Source organism: Heterocephalus glaber, unplaced genomic scaffold (genome assembly GCF_053883595.1).
Source record: "Heterocephalus glaber isolate CG9 unplaced genomic scaffold, H.glaber_assembly_v1.0 deba00001444, whole genome shotgun sequence".
NCBI lineage: Eukaryota > Metazoa > Chordata > Mammalia > Rodentia > Bathyergidae > Heterocephalus > Heterocephalus glaber.
The window spans coordinates 17431423-17455485 of NW_028258297.1; the positions used below are offsets into that span (position 1 = coordinate 17431423).

Genomic DNA, 24063 nt, shown 5'->3' on the forward strand with positions numbered 1-24063 from the left:
GTCACCAGGAAGCAGTGAAGCTTTCTCAGTAGTTAAAAGCTTTCTCAGTCACGTTAAAAAGACACAGAGGCAACCGGATGGGACTATATGAAATTGTGTATCTGTTTAAATACTGACAGATAAATTTGTAGATATGAATTTATTGTTTTCATGTCTTTATCTTCTCCCACATGGTTTTAAATGGCTTTCGTTTTCTCTTTTATTCTTTAACTAATGCAGATTCATTTTACAAATTGTTCAGGTTCTGGCCAATAAGAAGGGTCCAGGAGATGAAGGGGAAGAGGAGAAGGGAAGGGGAAGTATGTAGAATTAAGATATGCCAAGCATGCGAATCTAATTACCTCAATGAATGTAAACATTATAAGCTGAGATTAGTAATATCAACAAGAGTGAAAATGGGGAAAGGGAATTTAGAGGGAGAGGGAGAGAGGTGGGCAGGAAGGGGAAGTGAATTTTAAAAAGAAAGAAACTAACTGTATTCTGTACATGTACCTGCTTCCCAAGATGAATGTAAACTTCATGTACTACAAACATATGAAGGTAAAAAAAGAATGAAGAAAAAGTTCAGGTTCAATGTAGTTGATTTCTCTTCTGTGTCTTTTTTTTTATTACACATTACCATGATATTTCAATAAACCTCTAAATGTCCGTGGTATTAATCCCCGGGAGCCATTTGGATTTAGTTTTATACTTTCCTCCGTGTCTCTGGCTTTCTTCTTTGCATATAAGCACATTTATTGTTATTCTTAATCACTTTTGATCAGTTCCTTACTGTAACATGCATTTAATTCTTGAAAATTGACTTGTAGTTTACAAAGATGGAAAATTCAAGCTTCTGCTGAGTTGACACACAATTAACTGCACAAAGAGAGTCTGTATCTGTTGTGTTAATATTTACTGATGTGTTAAGGTGATAATGGCCCATCTGCTTCTGTTATGAAGTACCTTCTGGCTATAAGGATGGAAATTAAGGACAGTGTCACTCAGAGTTGAAAAAGGCGTGATGAATATATAAGAGCTGGATTACTAGTCAACTGGTAGGGGGCAAATAGTCCAGTGAATGAAAGCTTGGACTTTTTAATGAAACTTTTTCCCTACCAAAGGCATTTTCTGATATTCCTGACCCTGAAACATTAAAAGGTAAAGAATTCCCTGTTTCTGGGAAAGTCTTATTGGATAAGGAAACACAGACTTGGTGTATGATTTATTTCCAAGAAAGGTTAAAGATTTGATGCATTATAATATCAATTTTCAGATGGTTTAGAGAAGGGAATTCGGAAAGTGAACATTTTGAAAGTATTTGAAAATTGAATAGTATTTAGGGATTTTTAAATCAACAAAATCAAGATCCTTGTAAATTATATTTAAAATTTTAAACAATTAGGCTCTAATTAGAAATTACATCTCTTTGGACTGTAGAGAATTTCTTAATTTCAGGACTGATTTATTCTTTTCAGGAAATCTGAGAAGCAATGAGTCTGCTAAGGCTCCCCGTAGCTCTCCTTGTTCTCTCTGTTGCATTAAAGGAACTGAAAGCTACACCTATTGCAAGGTAGGTAACTTTACAATCTTGTTTCTTCTGTATGGGGTGGGAAAATGAGAATAACGACTTCTACATAACTACCCTGATACTACTAGGATTCTGACTCAAGCATGCTTACAAACAAGTACTTGAAACTATTCCATTGTACCTGAATTCTGTGTTCTTTAAAGAATAATGTCAGTGGCTGCTGAATCTCTCTTAGAGAACTTCTGACAGAAGGAATAAATACAGTAGTGCCCCTGTTGTCAAGAAATGCTCTGTCAGAACATAGAAGGACAAAGCCAAAACATGAAACAGCAAAAACTAACAGGTAGTAGTTTCTATTGTATTAACCTGATACTGAAACAAAATGGAGAGATTTAAGGAAAACCTTTTTTATAATAAAGGTGGAATTTTCTTATATATTTACACAGGGTTTTTTTTCCCCTCAGCGGGTCCTGGAAGTATCTAAACTTTTCCATCTTCTTCTAGAAACTGAAGTGTACAGAAATAGAGTGGTAAATTTAAAGTGTTTAAGAGGTTAACCTTAAGAAGAACTAGTTAAAAGGCTCTTTGGTGTTAGGGGATTCATTCTATATTGTTAGCAATTCTGTTAATAAAACAGAATAATAAAAAGTTATTTTTCATGAGATTATTTCTGAACTACTATAAATGTAAATTAATAATGCTTGAAATATTTTTAGCATGCATGCTGCATTAGCATTTCCTAGGAAGACTTATTTCAAAGGTGTGTTGTCATTTAGTAAATTTAAGGAAGTCTAAAAATCTACGTCAGGTGAGATGACTAGCAGGAATAGTAAAAGGAAAATGGTTAAAGGAAAACATTTAAAGCTATAATTCTCTGTTTATTTAAAAGATTCTTGAGTCCATATCCATGCATCTGACATAAATAATAAAACAAGGATTTCTTCGAGTTTAAGTCAGCTTTGCTCCATATAGACTTGAGAAATCGATCTTATACACTCTTTCAGACCATGGGGAATTAGGGTTATCTTTGAAAAGACTCCTTGAAAAGAACTCTTCTTGTTAGAATCATCATCATCTTGTCTTTATTTATCTTTGTTTTATATTTTCTAGGTAGAATGTAGTATGCAAAGGCGATGTGTAAAGATTTCTACAGGAGCTACGTATAATAAATAGCAAGAATCATCAGAGAATTTTCTTTGTCATTTCAGGGCTTATCTACTTTAGAGGATGTTTTTCTCAGAACTGATAGTAATTTTCAATTGGGTTTTTCATGAATAAAAGTAACTTTAAAGCTGATGCAAAGTTTCTAAGCAGAACACTTGAATCATGGCAGGAAAATTAACAGTATTACCTAGTCTCTCTGTCAATATCTTGATCTTTTCTTTAACTAGATGGAGACATTTGCTAAATACATTTACCACATATGATGTCTTTGTGAATGTATGCTTATTATGAGTGGATCTTCACTCAGAAATAGAATAATTCACAAGATTACTTATTATCAAATTATTTTCATGTTACTCCACAATCTTTTACTTTGAAGTTTTGCTAGGTATTCTTAAAAGGAATCCTTCAAATTACTTTTTAATATTCTTCCTGAAATCAGGAATGTTTGGTGTCTTTAAAGTGGAGGATGATTTATTGTCTCAAACTGTTATATAATATTTTTAAAATCTCATAAAAACCTAAGGACACCTATAAGAAGTGTTTGAATTTTGAACTCCTTAAAGACAAAGTGAAAGTAGATTTATTATTCACTGTCATTTTCCTCACAAAATTCAATCATCTCATTTGAGATATTTGCAGCTTACATACATGTATGTGCTGGGATTAAGAGGCGGTGAACTAACTGACTTTATAAACTGTACCAGAAAGTAGGTTCATCACTTTATACTCATGACTAAAGCAAAAAGATCACACACTTTCCCACTTCTTTACATGCTCTTATAAAGATCTCCCTGGAAGATAATCAGAGAGGAGTCAAAAGTACAGTTAACTGAAAGTAGTCAGTATCAAGCTGCTGAGTGACAATCACTACAAGTCTCTATAGCAGCTCACACAGCTCTACATATGAACGCTAAGAGCTGGGACCAGGTAGCCGTTCAAAATTGTCGAAGCCCTTGAAACTGAGATGTTTCTGAAGAGACAAGTCTAAGAGTAAAGTTTGGTTTATTGGCGTCACTGGCTAACCTCTCTCACAGTCAGTCAACTCTGTGTGTATGTGTCCATACATGGTCAGTGTCTTGCTGTCTGTTCCTAGCTAGGTAGGCAGACAGGTCTTATCTTCTCAGGTCAACAAGGTGGAAAAAAATGCCCGAAAATGGAAGTGCAATGTCTTTCATTTTCCATTTCAGTCCTCTCTTCTCATGCTAATCACTCCTGGGGTGAGTGTCTTGTGCACACAGACTAGTATGTATAGATGAAGGATCTTTTTTAGGAAAATAATCTCACAATTGTGAAATAAACATAAAAGTTCTTATTATTTCTTTTACTTTTTTTTTTTTTTTTCAATACCAGGGATTAAACTCAAGACCTTGCACTTGCCAGGCAGGCGTGGTGCCACTGAGTTACATCCTGGCCCTCTTATTATTTCTTTTATGTAGAATAACAGCACTTTTAGATAACTAAAATAAGATAACATTTTACCTAGAACAATTTTTAAATCCTATAATTAACATTACAAACTATTATCAAAGTACATCTCAACACTTGGCATATGGAGTCTTTTACAGCCATTTGCTAAACACATCTTGGGACAGGTACTTCTTTGAATTTCCGGGTTTCACTCATGATATTGTATTACTTTGAATCTACTAGTTTGAAGTGTTTGGGCCAGATGTCAGTTCCTGCTATTTGTTCAGCAAAGTTCAGATTTTAGAATTTAATTTTTAATATTTGGAAATTCTTATACATCTCCTTAAACCAATAAATCATTCTTTGAAAATGCAAAATAGTCATGGTTCCTGTGCCTTCAAAGTGAGGTAACTGAACAGATAGTGTGAACGTGATGGATACAAACCAACAGTTTAAGTCTCAACATGGGTTCCCTTTGTCTAATTGCTTTGTCAACATATATTTTTACTCAATAAATACCCAATTCACATGATGCTGGCAGAAGAGTTTTCTATATGTTGAAGAAAATATGGCAGTAAAAAATGGAAAAAAAAATTTCACATGAAATTTTAAACATTTGCATTTAGACTATTTCTTCATAGAGGTAGAGATAATGAAATATTCCCTCATACAAAGTATACTTATTGAGATAGCCCCAAGTTATATGTATTGAGTCACTTCTGGACATTAAATTTTTATCTCCATAGCTATCACTTTCTACTTTATGTATATCCAAAGTTTCATCATATTTTAATTTCCATGAAGCTGAAAATTAGAGCATTTTCCTAATAATCAGCAAGAGGTAAGCACTGTTATTGTTCTGGATTCATTTAAAACACCATTTTGAAAGCTCATTGCTATAGTTTGCATCTGGAATGCCCTCCAAAGGCCCTTGTCTGCTGTGGGCTTGGTCTCCAGCCCATAGTGCTATTCGGAAGTAGTGGGTGCTATAAGAAGTAGGAACTAGTGGGAGGTTCTGTGTTACTGGAGGAGTGCTCACAAAGGGGCTTTGAGGACCAGAGTCTCTTCTTTCTGCTTCCCCACAACCATTATATGAGCATCTTGCTCCACCATGCACTCCCACCATGATATACTTCCTCACCACAGGCCCCAAAGCAACAGGGCCACCTAACCATGGACTGACACCTCCATGACTTTTTCCTTTTCTGAAATTTATTCATTCAGGTGTTTGTTTGTTTGTTTGTTGGTTTAGAGTAATGGAAAACTCTCTTATATACACATTGAAACAAAAGATGGTACAAAAATAGAGAGTTGATACAAATTTTTAAAATATGGAAGTTTAAATTCAAATGAATTTTTAAATCAGAGTTGTGATTTCTAACTTTTTTTATAATACATGCAGTTGTTTCAGGTTGCTTAAAAATGTGCTGAATATCAAGGCCATTGATATAAAAAGCCTTTGGGTTTTAATATTTAACTTAGCTCTATCGGAACCTGTTAAAAGCACAGGATCCACATAGGTAGCAGGAAGGTGGCAATGTTAATGTATTCATGCTGAGAGTAAGAAAACTCCCACACTGCAAAGGATGCCTGAATGGATGACAAAGTTGATTTCCCTTGAGACTTCATAATATTTGACATTTTCTATTCCACACATTTTATTTTATTGTGGTAAAAACACTAAACATGAGGTCTACTTTTAAAACAAATTTTTAAGTGTATAATATATTATCATATAAATACAATGTTTTACAACAAATCTCTAGAGTTTATGGATCTTGCTAGATTAAAACACTTTGTCCATTGATTAATAAATCCTAATTTTTCCTCCAGGAGTTGTTGGTAAATATCATTTGATTATCTGATTCATGAATTTGAGTATTTAGATTTGAGTAATTAGATATTTCATATATTTGTAATCTTGCAGTGTTTATCTTTCCGTGACTGGCTTATTGCATGTAGCATAATGTTCTTGAAGTTCTTTCATATGGTTGCATATTGCTAAATTACCTTCTGACTTTTTCCCCTTAAAATTCCTGATTATCTCAAGGAACTTAACAAAAGTTAATCAATATTGTTTAATTCCTGTTGAAAAGATGTAGGATATTCATATTTTTAAAAATTTCATATATTTCAGAATAAATACAAATTTTACCTTTAAATGTTTCTCATATGTCAGAAAAGAAATTCATCAATCACATTTAGAAGACTACACGACAAACACCCATTGTTATTATGATTATTTGGAGAGTATTCTGAATTTCAAAAAAAAAAAAATAGAATTATACTGGGAAATGCAACATTGGCCATAAAGAAAGACATTTTCATCCCCATGAGATATTTTGGGTCACATGGCTGTATCCCATCCTCATTCTAAGTATCTAATTTTTCATATTTGTTCATATTTGTTCAGTGACACCAGTCATCAGGTGGACAAACGGAAATGCAACACTGCCACATGTACAATACAACGCCTGACAAATTTTTTGGTTCGTTCCAGCCACAATCTCGGCGCTGTTCTCCTGCCTACTGATGTGGGGTCCAATACATATGGCAAGAGGAATGCAGCTGAGGTTTTAGACAGAGAACTCCTGCATTACTTACCCCTTTAGAGGTCAACATCCCTCTATATAATTCTCATTTTATGTGTACTCTGCTGATTTCCTGTACACTTTAACAGTGCCTTTTTCATTTCTAGTGTAAATGTGTGCCTCTGTAAGTTCCGTGTTTGTTAGCAGTACTTATAAATTGTCATGGTAAAATTTGTTTGAAATTTAGTACTAGTTAAGATCTCAGAATAGATAACAATGTCTTTAAAAATAAAATGTGCTTGCTACACCTCTTTATTTTAAACAACATTTAAAAAGTTATTTTTAGCTTAGATTTGATGACCTAAGTTTAAAATAAAGGAGAAAAATGATAGCTTGAAACTTGGTAACTCATAAAAGCTAGTCGTAAAGTTTTGATTCTGAACATTACAAAATCAGCAGTTGTCAGTACCTTTGTTAAGCAGTCCTTTATGCACCAGCATTACAAAAACGACGCTGCTTAACAAAATCAGGCAATAAAATCATGCTCCTGATTCAATAAAAAACAAATGGGGGGGGGGGCGGTTTGACCAGGAATCTAACGCAGGACCTTGCGCTTACAAGGCAGGCATAGCGCCACTGATCTAAATCCCTGGCTCTCAATAAAAATATTTTTGAAAATTCTGTTCTTTGCTTGCTGGAATTAGGAGGTTAAAGTTAAAAAGCATGTGTGTCCAGGAGGATTTTATTAGCACTGAGCTTTTGTGAAAGGTATACACTCTTTATTCTCTTAAGGTAGCTTTCAACAAAACCCAATATTTTTATTCTGGATACTTAAAAAAAAAACTGTGTCCCATTCATCATATCTTCAGTTAAAAGACCACCGACTTCTGGAAACTATGTGCTGGATGAGAACTTAGTTATTTGGCCAAATTGATTGGACCTTTCTAGCAGAGGTTTTTTTAGTGGGAGCTACACTATTGGATGTGGAAGGAAACAATTTGTTTTGAAGTCAGATCCTTACAGGCTTTCTTCTTTCCCCAGACTGTGTGGTAGGCACCTTTAGAAATAGCATCAATTCACATGAAAATCCAGAATAACATATTATATCATTTCTAAAGGCCCTCAGATTATATTTTAAAAATAGGAAAAGGGGAACATCTCATCTTAGGGAGAATATGACTCATTGCCTTGATTTCTACATTAAAACTTCTATTTATGAAGTATGCTTTAGATTACCAAATGACAAAGATGGTTGTTTTCAGTGAATGTATAGAGATACAAGATATTTATAATTCATTTTTCCATAAATTGCATATTAAAATAAATAAATGAATATATAAATTCCCTTTTGTGGTGTTCAACTGTTGGTTTTCCTTCAAGGGGGACTCATGCCTAATATTTCTAACCGAATAAGGTACAATTAAATTGCTATTTTTAAAATTTACTTAAAAAATTTCTACAATAATTTTCTTACACATAATATATTACATATAACATTAATGTTTTCCATAACGTAGTGTACAATATGATGTATTATTTACAAAATAAATGTTATTTTATGTTTATAAAAATAATCAATATAATAGTTAATAAATATTGTATTTATAAATATAAATTAATATTTGTAGTAATATATAATTTATAATGTACTGTAAATGTTATCTTTAAGTTTGTAAATACTATCTACATAGATAACTTAGCTTTATAAATTGTTTCAACTCCTCAATCTAACTTTCATGTTTAGAAAACTGTAATGATATTCAAGGACATTGAGTATGGTGTCATGTGATTTTCATGAATGAAGCAAGATAAACTTCGCATAGCAACATCAACAACTTCCAGTGTTAAAGGTTAGAAAACAGTAGTAAATATATAACTTGTTATTCTAACTAGGAAGCCTGAGAAGAAAAAAGGGTTGTATATTGATATAGCAGATGTTAATAGATATTATCCTAACCCTATTTCTTATCAAAGTGCAACATTTAAACAAATTCAGTATTATTTTCTTAGGTAGATTGGTATTTCCAGTTGAGTAAGGAATCTAAATATATAAAAGTTGAGAATACTTTACTAATATGGAGCTTACTGAATATTTTCCCTGGCTCCTCACAATTATTTTGTGGTATGAAAATTAGTGTAACTTGATTAATATAATTTGAGGCTTTACAGTACAGATTTGAAGAATATATTTATCTCAGCTTTTCTTATGATGCCTTTGGTACAGGAAATCATAGGTAACCTTGAATAGTTTAAGAATATGTTAAGCTTCCAAGTACTTGCAAACCTACTACAAATTGTACTTTTGAACATTTATAAACACAAACCATTTCTCTGTGTTTCTTCTTGTTAGAGTCAGAACAAAGAACTTATTTAGTAAGATCACATATAGAACTTCTAGAAGGTCTCATGAACATTATGAGAGGGCTTAATGCAAAGAGCCTCTTGCTTCTATATATACCATATAGCATGAACAGGCAATATTATGCTTAGATTTAAAAACAACTTCTGCTTAAGAGTAAAACCACGGGTTTCAGGGGACCACAGTTCCTTCAGTTTATACAGTGTCTGAGTACAGAGCAAGACTTTTCACATAAAGTGAGACAAAAGTATTCTTTGTCTATTTCTCTCCATTTCACCTACACACTACTCAGAGCTGTGGAAAGCTCCATCTTGGAGTCAGTCCGTCCATAGTAGACATTGTCTGTGCTTACCAAAATCCTACAAGAGATTGCAGCTCTCAGCCCCTTGTGCTCAAGTAGGGCCACGTGGCCAATGAAATACAACCAAGAGTATTGTGGGTCATGTGAAGCCCGATTAAGTACACAAAATGTCTGTGCAATACTTTTAGTCTTTCTCTTTCTCCTACTGCAGCAGTTCTTGAAGAGGAGTCCATGTCTCTGAGTGACTTCATGGAGAAGAATACTCCTATGGTTCTCTTGTGTATGTCTCTCACACAGACATACAGTGTGACCAAGAAATAATTGTGCTTTTAATCTATAGGCTACCCACAATGCAAAAACCAATTTCACACTTTTTATTCTCCCAAATCTACTTCTCTTGCTGACTGGTTTATTTAATAATATTGGTTTATTTAATAATATTGTAATCATTTTCCCCCTGTAATTCAGCTTGGAAATCTAGGAATTCTCTTCAATTGTTCAATTTCCTAGTTCCCCACATTCAAATCTGTTACTCGACCACAATTACTCCAAAGTCACTGTTACGCTTTAAATATGAAGTATCCCCCCAAGGACTCCTCTATTGAGGGCTTGATTCCCAATGCACCCATGTTCAGAGGAGAAGCCAAAGAAGTGATAGGATCATGAAAGCTTTAACTTTATTAATTGGAATAATCCACTGATGAACATATGGTTTGTTAGCATTATTTGAAGGTGATAGTAACAGGAGCTGAAACCTAGTTAAAGGAATGGCTCATGGAGATGTAACCTTGGGGACTATGTCTTGTCCTTGGCCCCTTCCTCTCTGGCTCTCTCACTCTCTCTTGTTTCCTGGTTGCAATGAGGCCACTAGCTTTCCTCTTCCTGGCCCTTTCCATCGTGATGTTTCTACCTCACTACAGGCCTAAAAGCAATGGAGCCAGTCAACCATGGACTAAACCCTCTGAAACCATGAGCCAAAATAAAGCTTTCTCCCTTAAATTTTTTTCTCAAGTATTTTGTTACACAACCAAAAGATGACTAACACAGTCAGTGTACTACTAAGATGTACTTCTCCTTTCTACTCTTAGACCATCACAACAGGCTGCCAATCATACTCCAGTTTTGTCCACCATATGCCACACCTACACTAGAATAAGTTTCAAAATATACATCTCTTACTAAATCAGTTGTCAACATAATTTTCCAATGTTTTCTGTTACCTACTACAGTCTGTCAAATTCTATATTTAAACTCCATCCTTAAATTAACCCCAGGCCTATTTTCCAGCTTTATCTCACATTATTCCCCTTTGTATACTTGTGCTTTTGTTAAACTCTTACTTTGTTGTTCCTATTAAACTGATATCATCATATTTTCTCTTACTGTCCAGCCTTTCTTTTTCACCCATTGTCTCCCAAAATGAACAGTGCAATCTTTGAAGTCTTTCTTTTTAATTTTCTTATACCCTCCCTCTACCCTTGTCTTCCTACCTTCTCTCTCCAATAACCCAGCCATCTAGAATACTTTGTCATTGCTCTACTAAATATTTGCCACTCTCTGAATTCTCATCACACTTGGAAATTATCTCTCATATTCAAGAGAAATGTAACATTAGAGTACTCTTTTGTTGCTATATTTGTGTTAGAAATGCCACATTATAATGTTACATTCTTGCTGTACGATTTGTGTTGCTGATGCACCTCTCTCAACATTGATGTTTACCTAAAGGCAGAGACTAGAATATCATTATTCCCCCACTGCATCAATTTTCTGGTTCACAAACAAGGAAATTTAAGACTATCTACATATCCTGGAGGAAGTTAAGCTACTTAAATACTCTCCATCTCCTCTCCCTAATACTGTGCTGGCATAGAGCTTAATACTTGTTTTCCAAAAATGATTTGGCATTTATCACCAGTTATCCTTTGATTGGCAGGGGATTAAACAAGAATTCTGTCTAAACACATCATATAAATTATGAAAGAAATAAGCAGCAAGCATTTTATTCTAGCTATGTTTTGTCATGTAACTATTATTAGCTAAATTACTATGAAATACAGCATCATTAAATCAGAGCATATTAATTATGGTTTTCTTACTCTGAGTTGGGAAACCCTTTAGGAAATGAATTCCATCTCCCACTAAGCTAAATATGATATTAGACCATTCAATATTTACATTCCATAAAATAAGTATTAAAAACTTAAATTTCTATCATAAAGTATAATAAATTCCATACAAGTAGGCTGTGTGGCAGAAAAGATGATTATATATCTTGATTTTTGGAAGAAAAATTATCTTCCATTTGAATAATGATAACATAGTTCAGTATTCTTCCCTTTCCATTTACTATTGATTTAGAAAATACATTGAATTTACAAGCAAATTTCAAAAACAAATTTTAACTCTTTGCCTATTGTTTAAACTTTGAAAACTATTTCATTTTTATCACTTTAAATAAACTATATTAATATATATGCATGCAGTACTTTATTCTATATTATTGGAAAATATGTGTATTCATTGAAATGTCTCTACTTTGAAACATTTATTACCATAAGATAGTAAGATATCAAAGAATTTAGTGGATCATAGTTCTGTGTCATTTCTAACAGGAGAAACAAAAACATAAAGAGAACTAGAAACTTATTTATGATACCCAATCAATTGCTTTCAGAATCCCTGTTTATTAGAAGAGAAATGGATTAAGAATTTGTGCTGAGTAGATTTACCCATTTGGAATCCAAGCAGAAAGATATTAACAAATTTTTTTTTTCTTGAAACAGTATATGAATTAGTAAAACACTATATCAATTGACTTTTTTTTTTATTCTTAAGTTCTTTTATTGGTACATTTTAGGTATACAATACGTTTACATTTATCACTGGGTGGTTGTACCTGTACATGATGCATCTTGATTCTTATTTTTTTCCCATTACCTGTGCGCCCTTCACCCCTCCACCCTTCCCTATTTACATAGACATTTTAATTAATATCCTTAAGAATATAAACTTCCTATTGACTGGAATTAGGCAACTCTAAATAAAATCTTTAGAAATTAATTATGCTGTTGTAGTTATTCATAGAGCAGCTTATAATTTTCCTCTGAGGACTCAGAGATATTTTCTGCATACTGCGTGCTCTGCTCCAGTGCCCAAATACCTTTAGTTAGGATGCTCTAAGAAGACCAGGTTATAAAATGAATGTTAGTAAATGCTCTACAGTTCACAAGTCAGACCAGGTCTTTCCAGTGGGCCAGATCAGGTGTTATTCTTCATTTGGGTAATAGAAAAAAAAATCTGAAAGTAAAAGTATACTGGATAAAGCCCATAGTACAACTCTGGGGAAGTACCAGTATCAGTTACTGCTCCTCTGATAATAAGGACATTTGTATGTGGGTATGAAGCTTTTGTAATCCACACACTCCTGTACCGACCAAGTTCCATTCCGGTGCCTAGGTCATTAACTGAATTGGCCGCTAAATGAGGAATTGTATATAATATGTACAATATTCAGATCAAAAAAATGGTCACGGAAACTCCAACTTAATGGCTTTGCTATTATTTGTATAACGGTTACATGCAGTACTGTAATGCAAACAGCTTAAAACTACAGCACTGTATAGTACAATCAGCAATAATTACAGTACTGTACTGTGGAAGGAGCCACCATGAGGCGACACTGCTGCTCTCATTCCTGCATCCTGAGTCTCAATGTGGGTCTTAAGTCTGAGCAGTGGGTTGTAAGTTTGAACAGGATGCCTTGGCGAGTCCAAACAGTTGTTATATAGGGAGGATCAAACTCAGGACCTTGCACTTGTGAGGCAGGCAGTGGAACCACTGAGCGAAATCCCCAGCCCTGGAGTGTCATTTTTGCTGATTAAAAAGAAATCCCTGAGTAAAAAGGTCTGGAAGAAAATTCTATGGTGCACAAAATTCCAGGGCTCCTCCAGCATCTACTAATGACTTGAAAGACCCACAGGTTAGAAATAATGGCAGTTTCTTTAAAAGATAGTGCTCAAATTATTACCTCTTTTAGTCATACTGGTATTGTCAAGTCAGTTGCATCCCTGATGATTTCACACTTGCTATTTCTTCATGATGACAGTGTAGTATAGAGGTGGAAAAAAAAAACACCTGCCTTATAGAGCAGAGATTTGAAATTTGGTGTGTCACCAATCATCCAAAATCTCTTGTATTTCTTGCAAAAGGCAAGAAATATGCACTACTCTTCACACAAAAGAGAAAGCTGGCTCTCAATGGAGGGAACCACCTCTTTGCTGCTGGTCACCAGGCAGACGAAGATGGGAGGTTTGCCTTTGTTCTCCAGCAACACACCTGGAGAGTCTGGGCGGGTACCTATGAACTTGATGTGCATTAGTGTAGCCCAGGTGGGGAGGCTGCCTACCCTTAAGTCACACAGAAATGGGTGGCTTCAATCAAGTTACTCAGAACCTCAGTTTCCTGATATATGACATGAAAAAGATACGATACACCATTGAGAGTTTCTGTGAAGATTCAATGAGATTGTGTCAGTGATGAAAATTGCTGAGATTTGGGCTACAAATCTTCCCTGAAATAAATGCTAGTCTTCCCCTTTTCTCTCATGGAGGAAATTTTCCCTACAAATTATTCTTCACAAGGCCCATGTTGCCACAAGAATGGCTTTGGCTACACCTGAATCCAAACATTAATCATTCCATATGTTGACTAAGCATCTACTTCTTGCCAGACATTCTTGAAATGCTTGGGACCCATCAATACAGCAGACAGACAAAATGCCCTGTGTTTGTGGAACGTACGTTCTAGTTATGAGTGGAGGTGGGGACCAGGGCTGTCCTCTTAGGCACTATGTTCAATTATTTTCCTCACACTAAGGTACTTGTAAAAGTCTGTCATCTTTCTTCTTAACTGCATAAGCTATGTCAAGAACATTTTCAGGGAAACAAGAAGTCAGGGCAGCATTAGGAGAATATAATTACTGGTCCCAAAGTATCACTTACATGTACTTTTTTTTTGGAACCGGGCATCGAACTCTGGACCTTGTGCTTGCAAGGCAGGCAGCAGAACCACTGAGCTAAATCCCCAGCCTACATGTACTTTTTATGTGTGTAATTGGTAATCCTTATAAAACAGTATAAAACAGTGCTGTTAATCCATTTATTGGTAGAAACTAAGGAACAGAAAAGGAGCTGACTTGTCCAAGGCCACACATTCAATTAGAGTGGATACAGGACTGAAATCCAGGTTTATTAGATTCTGAAGTCCTATTTCTCTACATCATGTCCAAACAAAAGCATTTTGCTTCTACTTCCACTGTGCATTCTGATTTATCCTAGATACAGCCAGGCTAAAAGCCAGTTTGTCTTGCACCTGGACCAATAAGTTAGACAAAAGAATAATGGAACTAAATATGTATTCAAAATGTGAAGAACTTGTTTGCTATTGAGAGTAACAACTTTACCTACTCAATGTGAGAGTTTTGGGTTTGTTTTATTTTGTTTTTTTTTAAGGTTTCAAAGGATACAGTTTGAAAAATAATCCAACACATTTATTAAGTGTTTCCAGCACTACAAAATTGCTGGTAATTTATTTTTTTTCCTTCCAAAATCCAGTTGGAATTTTCATATTCAGGTTTCTATCAGGATATTTACTCCTTTGGTCTGTGTTTGGTTAAGAAAACTACACAGTTGAATGCAAATATTGCTGGGTGAAGAAGCCCACAGGCTGTGGTGGATAACTCAAGGTCTTTCCTATGAGACTTCAGTCTGAACTTCCATCTGGGTTGCTTCTGCTTCCCTTGTGCATTAACCTTCTACCCATTTCATACCTAACACGGACTCCCCTCCATACTCTGGCGCATTCAGTTTCCTCACTTGAAATATCCCTTCCCACCACTGGGGTTTATACTCAGGCTCTATTCAAATGCCACATTTTCTGTGGATCCCAACCTGATTTACACAGACTTTTTCTTCCCCAGTACTCGGATTAAGTCCAGGGCCTTTACATTGAGCTATATCCTCAGTCCCTTTTTAAATTTTATTTTGAGACAAGGACTCTTTAAGTGTCTCAGACTGGGCTGAAACTTAAATCCTCCTGCCTCAGCCTTCCCAGTACTGGGATTACAGATGTGTGCCATCACAGCAGGCATTTGCATAGACAAAAGTATGCATTACTCTTCCAATATGAGTTCATTCCAAATACTCACTCATTAATCAAATGTTTATTTAACTTAGTTTTGTATTCATTACATATTAGTAGTCGGCATTTTGAGACTACTTTGGGGAAATTTATTTACTTTATACTTTAGTGGTATATGCCCAGGTGTTATTTCCTTATCTAATCTGTGAACTATCTGGGATGAAGATGTATGAGTATCTGTCATCCTTACAATACTTAAGCCCATTATTTGCACATAATAGATATTTAGTACATATTGAACAAATGTATTTTATGAATAATAAAGCCAATTAGCAAGTAGACTTTAATATAATTTAATGATTTAGTAGAGTGCAATGAGGTTGATAAAGTGTCACATTTTATTTTCCCTTTCTAAGTAATGTCTACCTTGTATAGTTTTATTAAAAAAGAGGAATAAAATATGGAAAGTACCTGGCTTGCATTTGGGTTAATCATGGTAGGTATTTTAGCCATAATGTACAGTTAGTACACAAAGGAATGGTATGATGTGACAATAGGTACTTTTGTTATTGACCAAAGGATTTAAAAAGAGGGGGGAAGAAAGTAAAGGTAAGTAACACAAGTGGGTATGCAACAATGTGGAGAAATATCCAAAGATAAACAAAAAGAGAAATAGAATCATGACAATAATCTACCCACATCCTAAATAGGATTTGCATCATTAGACGCCTTCCCTGCTCCTATAATGAAGTGACACAGAGACACTTGGACTGCAAAATTGCATCTAGGATTACAAAATTTTGACTGAGCAATATAAGATACAGGTTCTGAAAATCTATCTTCTTCCCTGTGGTAACATTCCTTTTGTTCTTGAGAACAAAAGTTATGCTCAGTAAGTGGCACCCAATCCTTACCAGGAAATAACCGACAATACAAAAACAGCACATCTGGTAGAATTTACTTAGATTGTAAGTAGATTACAAGAGGAGGAGGAAATTCTAAAAATTCTAAATGGATAGAATTTAAGTAGTCAGAAACCCTATCACTTAAACACTTGAAAAACTGAAGGTGTAAACATGCTTAATAAAATGGAAAACCAAATTTATCAAAGATGTATGGACTTAGATTAAAAAAATACTATTGACCTTCATAGGTACAATCCCTGCTTATGCTATTGGCATATGAATACGGGCCATCTACAACTGAAACAATTAAGCTTACATGAACCTAGGAGACTGTTGTTCCCCACACAACTATCACTGTGGTAAAACTGGGTTCTGGTTTGTGATAATTCACTTCGTTCTTTTGAATACGTGCCTCTACTCTTATAAATAGAAAAAATTGAATGAAGTAACAGGTCTTGAGCAGAAACTTTGTTCCAAATTAATTCCTTTAAGTGTACCATTTCAAATTCATTCTGTTGCAAGAGTCCTTCACTAAAAGTTCCATTAGTTCAAGCGTTCATCACTACAACAGAAATACTATCCTGAAGGGGAAATTCTTGTCACTAATAGTTGAAGTTAGTTAACATCTACGTAAGAGTAAAGCCCCAAGGAAGTAATGGGATAGACCAGTAATGGTGAACCTTAGGTTCGCCACCACTGGGATAGACCCTTGATGCAAGAAAAATCATGGAGGAAGAGTAGGGATGAGCTATTAAAAAAGAAAAAGTACAAAGAAAGAAAAGAGGCATGCTGACAATGAACATTTTCGTAAAACCTGTTCTTGTCCATCTCCTTTGCAAGTTCATAGATAGTCTACAACACCATTCTCCAAAACAAGGTATATGCTCAAAAATTTCCAAGGAGAATATGGGGATAACTAGTTTTAAGGAAATCTATTTTCATCAATCCATGCTTCATCATCCATATAGATAGACTTGTAAGACTGGTCTGCCTGAAATTATACCTGTTTTTTAGGTGCCAGACTGGTCTTGCTTTACAACCTTCTTGTATAATTGTGTATAATTTACTTTTCCTACATTACAAAAGAAAAGCTTACCTCTTACCTATACTAAATGTTAACATGGTGGATTCCATTCTTCCCTACTATTATCAAAGAATTCATTCCTCTGGGGGGAGGATCCAAAAATCACCCCTCTGGCATTCTAGAAGCCATGTTCTAGTGGCCAAATATTTATGCTTTGCAGCTACTTTTTGTACAGCAGATTATGCTAATTCTTAAAATCAGAATATCTACTTATGTAAAGGTGGAGGGTAAAATATTCCCAAATGTCATTCTAAGCAACAATTCCCCAAAACCTTAAAAAACTAGCTTCCTTTAGTTAGGATGAATTGCTCCCTTTAAGAAGATAATAAATTCTGTAGTTGTATTAAATACTTAATTAGAAACATACCCATTTTTAATCATAAAGGAAATTTCTAATAAATCTATATATAAAATTCTCAAAAAGCTACTTCTCTATTCATCTGTGAAGACCTTGGTTGCCTTTTAGATTTTTTTAAAAAGTTAAATTTGACAAGGATAAATATGTCTTTTGTCAAGCTATGTAAAAAAAAAAACCTCTTACAGTAGACAATGCTCAATATAATGCTTCTTAAAATAGTCAATATCATCCAAGTGTAATTTCAAAAATAAGGTGCTGATAAATAAAAGAACAGGTACACAAACAATCATTTCATAGGTCTAGATAAAATTGTTAGATTTCTAAAAAATCAAGAAAGTAAATGAATCCAATAACTAAATAATAAATTCTTCTGTAAGAATTTTTGTTGCTTTCAATAAACTTGAAGGAAGAACAACAAAGTTGCCATTCACATAGTGTTTGGGGTGTTAGGGCACTATTTGATTTGGGCATAGAACAAGGAAGAGTTCAAATGACCAAGTGCAAGGGTAGGTAGACAGCTAATATTTGCTGGAAATGGAATACCGGCAACTGAGCCCAAGGAGGAAAATCTGCAAAAAGGTAGTAGTCTAATTTCCTTAATTTGTACTGCCCAAATTTCCCGAAAACATCCAGCTCTTTTCATGCTTCCCCACCTACCCAGTCTCACAACTCTAGGACCCACACAGTCACACATGGGGGGAAAAAGTGGGAAAAAAGAAAACATGAGTTAGATGGCACATGCCTGTAATAACAGGATTCAAAAGGCTGGGGCAGAAGGATTAACGAGTTCAATCTTTCTGTGCCCAGCTGGCAACAGAGCAAGTCCCCCCCAAAAAGAAAAGAAGAAGTGAGGGGTAAAATGTATAAATGGGGGTTTGTATAAGGGAAATGAAAACGGGTGAAAAATTTATTAAAATATTTTTATTAAAATATTGTAAAAATCGGGCCAGGGATTTAGCTCAGTGGTTTCGCCACCTGCTGCGCAAGCGCAAGGACCCAAGTTCGATCCCCGGTACCAAAAAAAAAAATTGTAAAAATCCTTTTATAAAAAGATCACTACTTGTTAAGGAAACAGAATTCAAATTAACCCTCATTTTTTCAAGTAATAAGTTTCACAAATGGAAAAGATTTATAGCATTCGGTGGAATGAGGTGGTGAAATGGTGGTGTTGTGAACTTCAGCAGATGATGCTTCTATGCTTTCCTTTTGGAAATCTACTGTTTAGAAATGGTGGTTGCTATTCAAGGCTAGATTGTGCAGGCATGACTTAGATATACATGCTGACTTAGAGAGACATCTACAGTACACAGATAAATGAATATAGCAACAAGATAGGAACATAATGATGATCCAGTGCTTGTAAATAAAAGTAGAGGGATCATAGGTATATACTTCAACACAACTATACATATTTACATATGTTTCTGTGACTATAGAAGAAAATATAAAAGGATATGCACCAAATTGACTTTTTAAGTTGTTATTATTTCAATGTTTTTATTTTAAAATTTTGAATGAAAACACCACTAAAGAGTGTATATATGTCTGCCAAGGGAGTATATGAATACAGTCTTGATAACTAATGCTCTAGGATTTCAAGGGAGAGAGAAGAATGTGGAGAATGTGGGCTTGATCAAAATTTAAAGTATTGATGTGAAAGAATCAGGTAAACAGGGGCCTTTCAGGACAATGAGAAAGTAGGAAGAAAAGAACATTATCCAGAATCATTTAGACTCATTTGTAATACTCCAAACCACTTGTAACTACATATTTAAAACTCAAAGTTGATATGCACATATAGACAAATGATTTTATTGCTATTGTACAAATGAATCTCCACTCAATAGCATTGCTATTGCTATCAGGAAAGTACAGGCAAAATGATTCAAAAAGCCAAAGAATCTAAACTTTATCATTAAGCATTAAATCTACTGTATTTTCTCCAAGCACAAACAATTAGATTGCAACCTACAACAACTCAAATAAATGAATGACTTTTACCTTTGCATGCACCATCTCCATTCACTGCTGCTTCAATTCTGCAAGATCAACAAACTTTTAAAAAATTACATGTTGAGGAATCAGCATGAATAAAGCACTGCAAACATGTAAACTGGAGCTTCTTGTTTTTCAGAGAAGCTGAGTTATAAATAAAAGGATCTTTGTTTACATAAAATTTAATCCTGTGGTGAAGTTTCTTTGGAGCTGAAGGTTGTACAAAGTAGGTTATAATCTTAGAAACAGGTTCAAAGATTAGCCACTTGGAGCCAGAGGCCCTTCCTTTCCTTTCTGTTTTGTTCTGATTTTTTTTTAATAGTTAACTCTTGCATGGCGTTGGCTCCAATGCTAATAGCTTATCAAAAGGCTACAGAAAACTCAGTTAATGTTGCTTAACTTTGCTGACTGTTTTTTCTTCTTTTGGGATTAAGAAGCCTGTAAGTCTTTTGTAAATAAAAGAATTAGTCACTTAGTAAATTTTATTTTATTTTTTGTTCACTTAGTAAATTTTGAAGAAACACGCATATATTGAACAAGAGTTCAATTTCCCAGGTAGGCAGAATAGGAAAAGTTAACATGAAACTGGAATAAATGTGCAAGCATTGAGCTGATGTAAGTGAGAATATTCATTTTCACAGGATGAGCCTGACATTTTGACAGATGTAGAAAATCCGTTTACAAATTGGTCCATCAGTAAATTGCTAGTTGGCTCAGGAGACCAAAAGGCTGTATCAGACAATGAGGTGGTCCTATCCAGGAGGAATTTAGGATGGAGTGAAGGCCGTAATTGGATTGATATCTAAAAGGAGGAAATGCAATACAACGTTATGGGATGTTTAAAACCATTGGCTCATCCAAGTCCCAGCAATGAAAACTTTAGTGTTGAATAAGCTAATGAGCTAAACCATGGGATATTTATGGCATCTAAATTGAAGAATCACTTAGAGTATTCATTCAACAAACATTGCCTAAGTGCCTACTTGATGTCAAATATATTCTAGGTGCTATTGTTAGCAGATTGGTTTCAGTTGTGAAAGTTGTCTCAGTTCCTAGATTCTGCCCTAGAAGAACTGCAAGGAAGTGTGCAGCAAAGGAAAAGAGTCAGCAAATGACAGGGTTAGCAAGACAGTTTACTGAGAGACAGGCATAGCACACTTGGGAAAGCATAGCTCCAAATGGGAAACTCGTGAAAGTCGAGTGTCCAGAGAGGGCTGGGGATTGTTGTTTATGAGGGGAATGGGAAGGGAAAAGGGCCCGGTTTGGGATGGAATCCTCTGTCTCACCACCGTTTGGACTATGGCCTGCTCAGTTTCAGCAGGAAGTCTGCATGTTGTGAGTCTGTGAAGCCAGGGTGTGCATTCCAGGCTGGCTGGGCCAGCGGCCCCGCATTTAGGAGTTGCAGTGGACATCATGAGGCCGTGGGCCTTTATTGTACATGTGGGGCCCCAGTAGCTGAGGATGAGCCCCTCTGAGGAGCCTGGAAATCACAAGCTCAGGATGCCTGGCCACACTGTTTTTGAGATATTTTCCTCCCTGGCTGCACTAGTGTTCTCGGCTCCAGCTCATAGCTAGCCAACTACTTACACTACCACTAGAGGTATGACTGCAAGCACAAAAGTTGAGATTTCTCCCCATGGATTTTGACACTTTTATAGAAGGAAAGAAGTCAACAAAATAAAATTAAGAGGGAATACTTTCACTTTGCGGCATGTACTATTAACACAAATTCACTTAAAAACTGTACGGTGGGTGCACAAATGTGTGTGTCTACTTAACCAAGCCACAACATTTTTCTACATTTCCATTTTATATTTCTCAAATGCTACTTGCATTATTTCTCAGCTTCTGGTGGTGAGCGTTTTTTTCATTGTTTCATAATTTTGAGAACAGACACAAAAATGTCTGTCTACTGTGAAACTCTGTAGACAAAATTAGGGAACTGCTTCAAGAGTGGGGCATTCCTTTGATCTCTCCTGTCGCCTTACCCTGAGTGGAAATGAAATTCCAAACTTCTATTTTCCTTTTGTTTTTATTAGCCCATGTTTGCAGTACGTAATGTTCACATTCCTTGTATGGAAGTAGTGCATGTACATAACCTATTTTAAATCCTTTTTCAACCCCTTTCCCCTCCTTTCCCTTTCCTCTCCCTCTATCCCTTCATTCCCTTTCCTGCTGAGAAAGATCTATCTCTGTATATCATATTATCTCTTTGTTTATAATTTGAATTTCTCACGTAAGAAAAATCACATGATTTAAGCTTGTGTGTCTCATTTATTTCATTTAACATTATGGTCTCATTATGCATTCATTTTCCTACAAATGACTCAAGTTCATCTTCATGGCAGAGTAGTATTCCACTGCATACAAATACCACATTTTCTTTTTTGCTTCATCTGATGGATATATAAGCTACTTCCAATATTTAGCCATTATGAATTGTGTTGGTATACACATGGGTATGCAGTGCCCATAATATATCCTTGTAATATGATGTCTTTAACTGTTTCAGATAGATATCTGGAAGCAGAATAGATAGGTCAAAAAGAATTTCTAGTTTTAGCTTTTTGAGGAATCTCCATACTGATTTTCATGGTGGTTGTATGACTTTACTTTCCCACCAACAATGGAGGAGGGTTCTTTTTTCTCCCAAAGCCTGGACAACATTTGTTTTATTTGATTTCCTGATGATAACCATTCTGTCTGGGGTAAGATGGAATTTCAGTGTTGTTTTAATTTGCAATCCTGTAATGATGTTGACCATTTCCTCTCTTAAGAGGCACTAAGAGGCAAGATGATTTTCTAGTCTCTGCTAATAATGACAGTTAACATTTATTGAATACATATTATATGCCACAGTCCATTCTAGAAACATACATGAAGTAGGTCCACACTTTAATGTTAATGAATATAATGAATGAATGTACTATCACTATCCCGCCATTACAAATGAGGAGAGTGAGGTCAGACTTTACCATCCCTAGATCACACAGCTGGTAGGCAGAAGATTAGGGATTCAGTTCAGCTTTGGAAAACTACGCTGTGCTACATCTCGATAATTGCAATTTAATTAGAAAACAAGTAGAAAGGAGCCTTAAAATAATTTTTCAGGGAATTGCAGGCTCTCTTTGTTTCTTTCCTTGAAATTTTTACAAACTATTTCTTAGAACATTCAAAGCCTTGGAGCAACATATTCCAGAAAAAATACAGTAGTTTATCCCACCTTTTCCTCAAGAAAAAATATAATCACATTGCCTTGCCTCGTTCCAAAAAAGTACCCCTGGCCCAAACTTGACACCCCCCCACACCTATGTCCTTTCCCCATTACATCTTCAGTCAATGTCACTCAAAGATTTTATGAACAATTCAACAAAAAATAACTTCAGGAACACACAAGTGCTGTGAAGAAAGTTAGAGTGTTAGGACTGAGAGGACCCAGGATCTATGTTGAGGGGAGATTGGTCTGAGAAGATTCGTAAGGGGATAAGGATTGAAATGGAATTCAAAGTCTAGTAAGGAACAACTGTGAATATCTAGGAGACGTTCTCCAACCATGGAGAAACAGTGAGTGCAAAGGCACTGGGGCAGAAGAAAAGAGCACTGTGGATTGGAAAGGGAGGTTGGAAAAGGGGTAAGATGAATTTAGAGCACTGAGCAGAGGCCATATTGTATTCAACTCTGTGGCCAGCAAGGAGTTTGGATTGTATTCAACTGGAAATCAAAGGCTCCCAGCAGGTGTGAAGCGGAAATGACTTGATCTAATTTGTGTTTTTAAAAGAAATACTTGGCACTATAAAAAGAGGGCATGCCGAGGGAAGGAAGTGCAGAGCCAGAAAGCTATTGTAAGGGTCCAGATAAAAGATTGTCATTTAGGATAAGGTGGTGGAATGGACAAAGAGAGCTGCACACATTCAAAACATAGTTGGGAGATACACCAAGGATTTACTGGTCTCTATAGAAGTCCTTCCATAAAGGAAAAGTCTAGAGAACTCTGTGGCAGTTCCTTAGAAAAGGGTTCCCAATAGTTAGGGCACCAGAATATTTTCTCCTGTACCTAAGTTATCCTAATAAGTGTTTACATAAAATAATTTCCCCTCTGACTGAGATGGGCTTTCCCAAAATACATAGGGAAAACCGTTACTGTATGACAAATGGATGTAGCAATTATCAAGAAAGTATCTTTAAAATACTGACAATTGCCTCTTGATCATAAACAACAGGTTCTTCTATTTCTCAGTTTCTATCAGCTACATTTTTATATTAGAAACAATGCTTTCTCTTTGAATAAATATCTACCCAAGGTCA

General features: G+C 35.3%; 2 protein-coding genes across 5 annotated transcripts in view; one reads left to right on the plus strand and one right to left on the minus strand.

The window, feature by feature from the left end:
* The window catches only part of Slco1a2 (solute carrier organic anion transporter family member 1A2), a 115847-nt gene extending 95822 nt beyond the window's left edge, over window positions 1–20025 (minus strand). For all 4 annotated transcript variants that reach the window (XM_087214043.1, XM_087214042.1, XM_013072617.3 and 1 more), the window contains exon 1: window positions 19765–20025. Coding sequence is in view for 1 of the 4 variants with exons in the window: in XM_087214042.1 (XP_087070168.1) it covers window positions 19765–19785 (21 nt within the window). In the remaining 3 variants the exon portion in view is untranslated. The remainder of the gene's footprint in view (window positions 1–19764) is intronic.
* On the plus strand, window positions 1013–7897 carry Iapp (islet amyloid polypeptide). Its single transcript, XM_087214034.1, has 3 exons — window positions 1013–1140; window positions 1458–1552; window positions 6498–7897. Exons 2-3 carry the CDS (start codon window positions 1473–1475, stop codon window positions 6694–6696), a joined length of 279 nt encoding a protein of 92 aa, XP_087070160.1. The 5' UTR covers window positions 1013–1140; window positions 1458–1472; the 3' UTR covers window positions 6697–7897.
* Window positions 20026–24063: the final 4038 nt, after the last annotated feature.

Coding starts and splice junctions, on each gene's coding strand:
- Iapp (XM_087214034.1), top strand. CDS start 1,473: ATGAGTCTGCTAAGGCTCCCCGTAGCTCTCCTTGTTCTCTCTGTTGCA. Junction 1,553..6,497: donor AAAGCTACACCTATTGCAAG/GTAGGTAACTTT, acceptor ATATTTGTTCAG/TGACACCAGTCATCAGGTGG.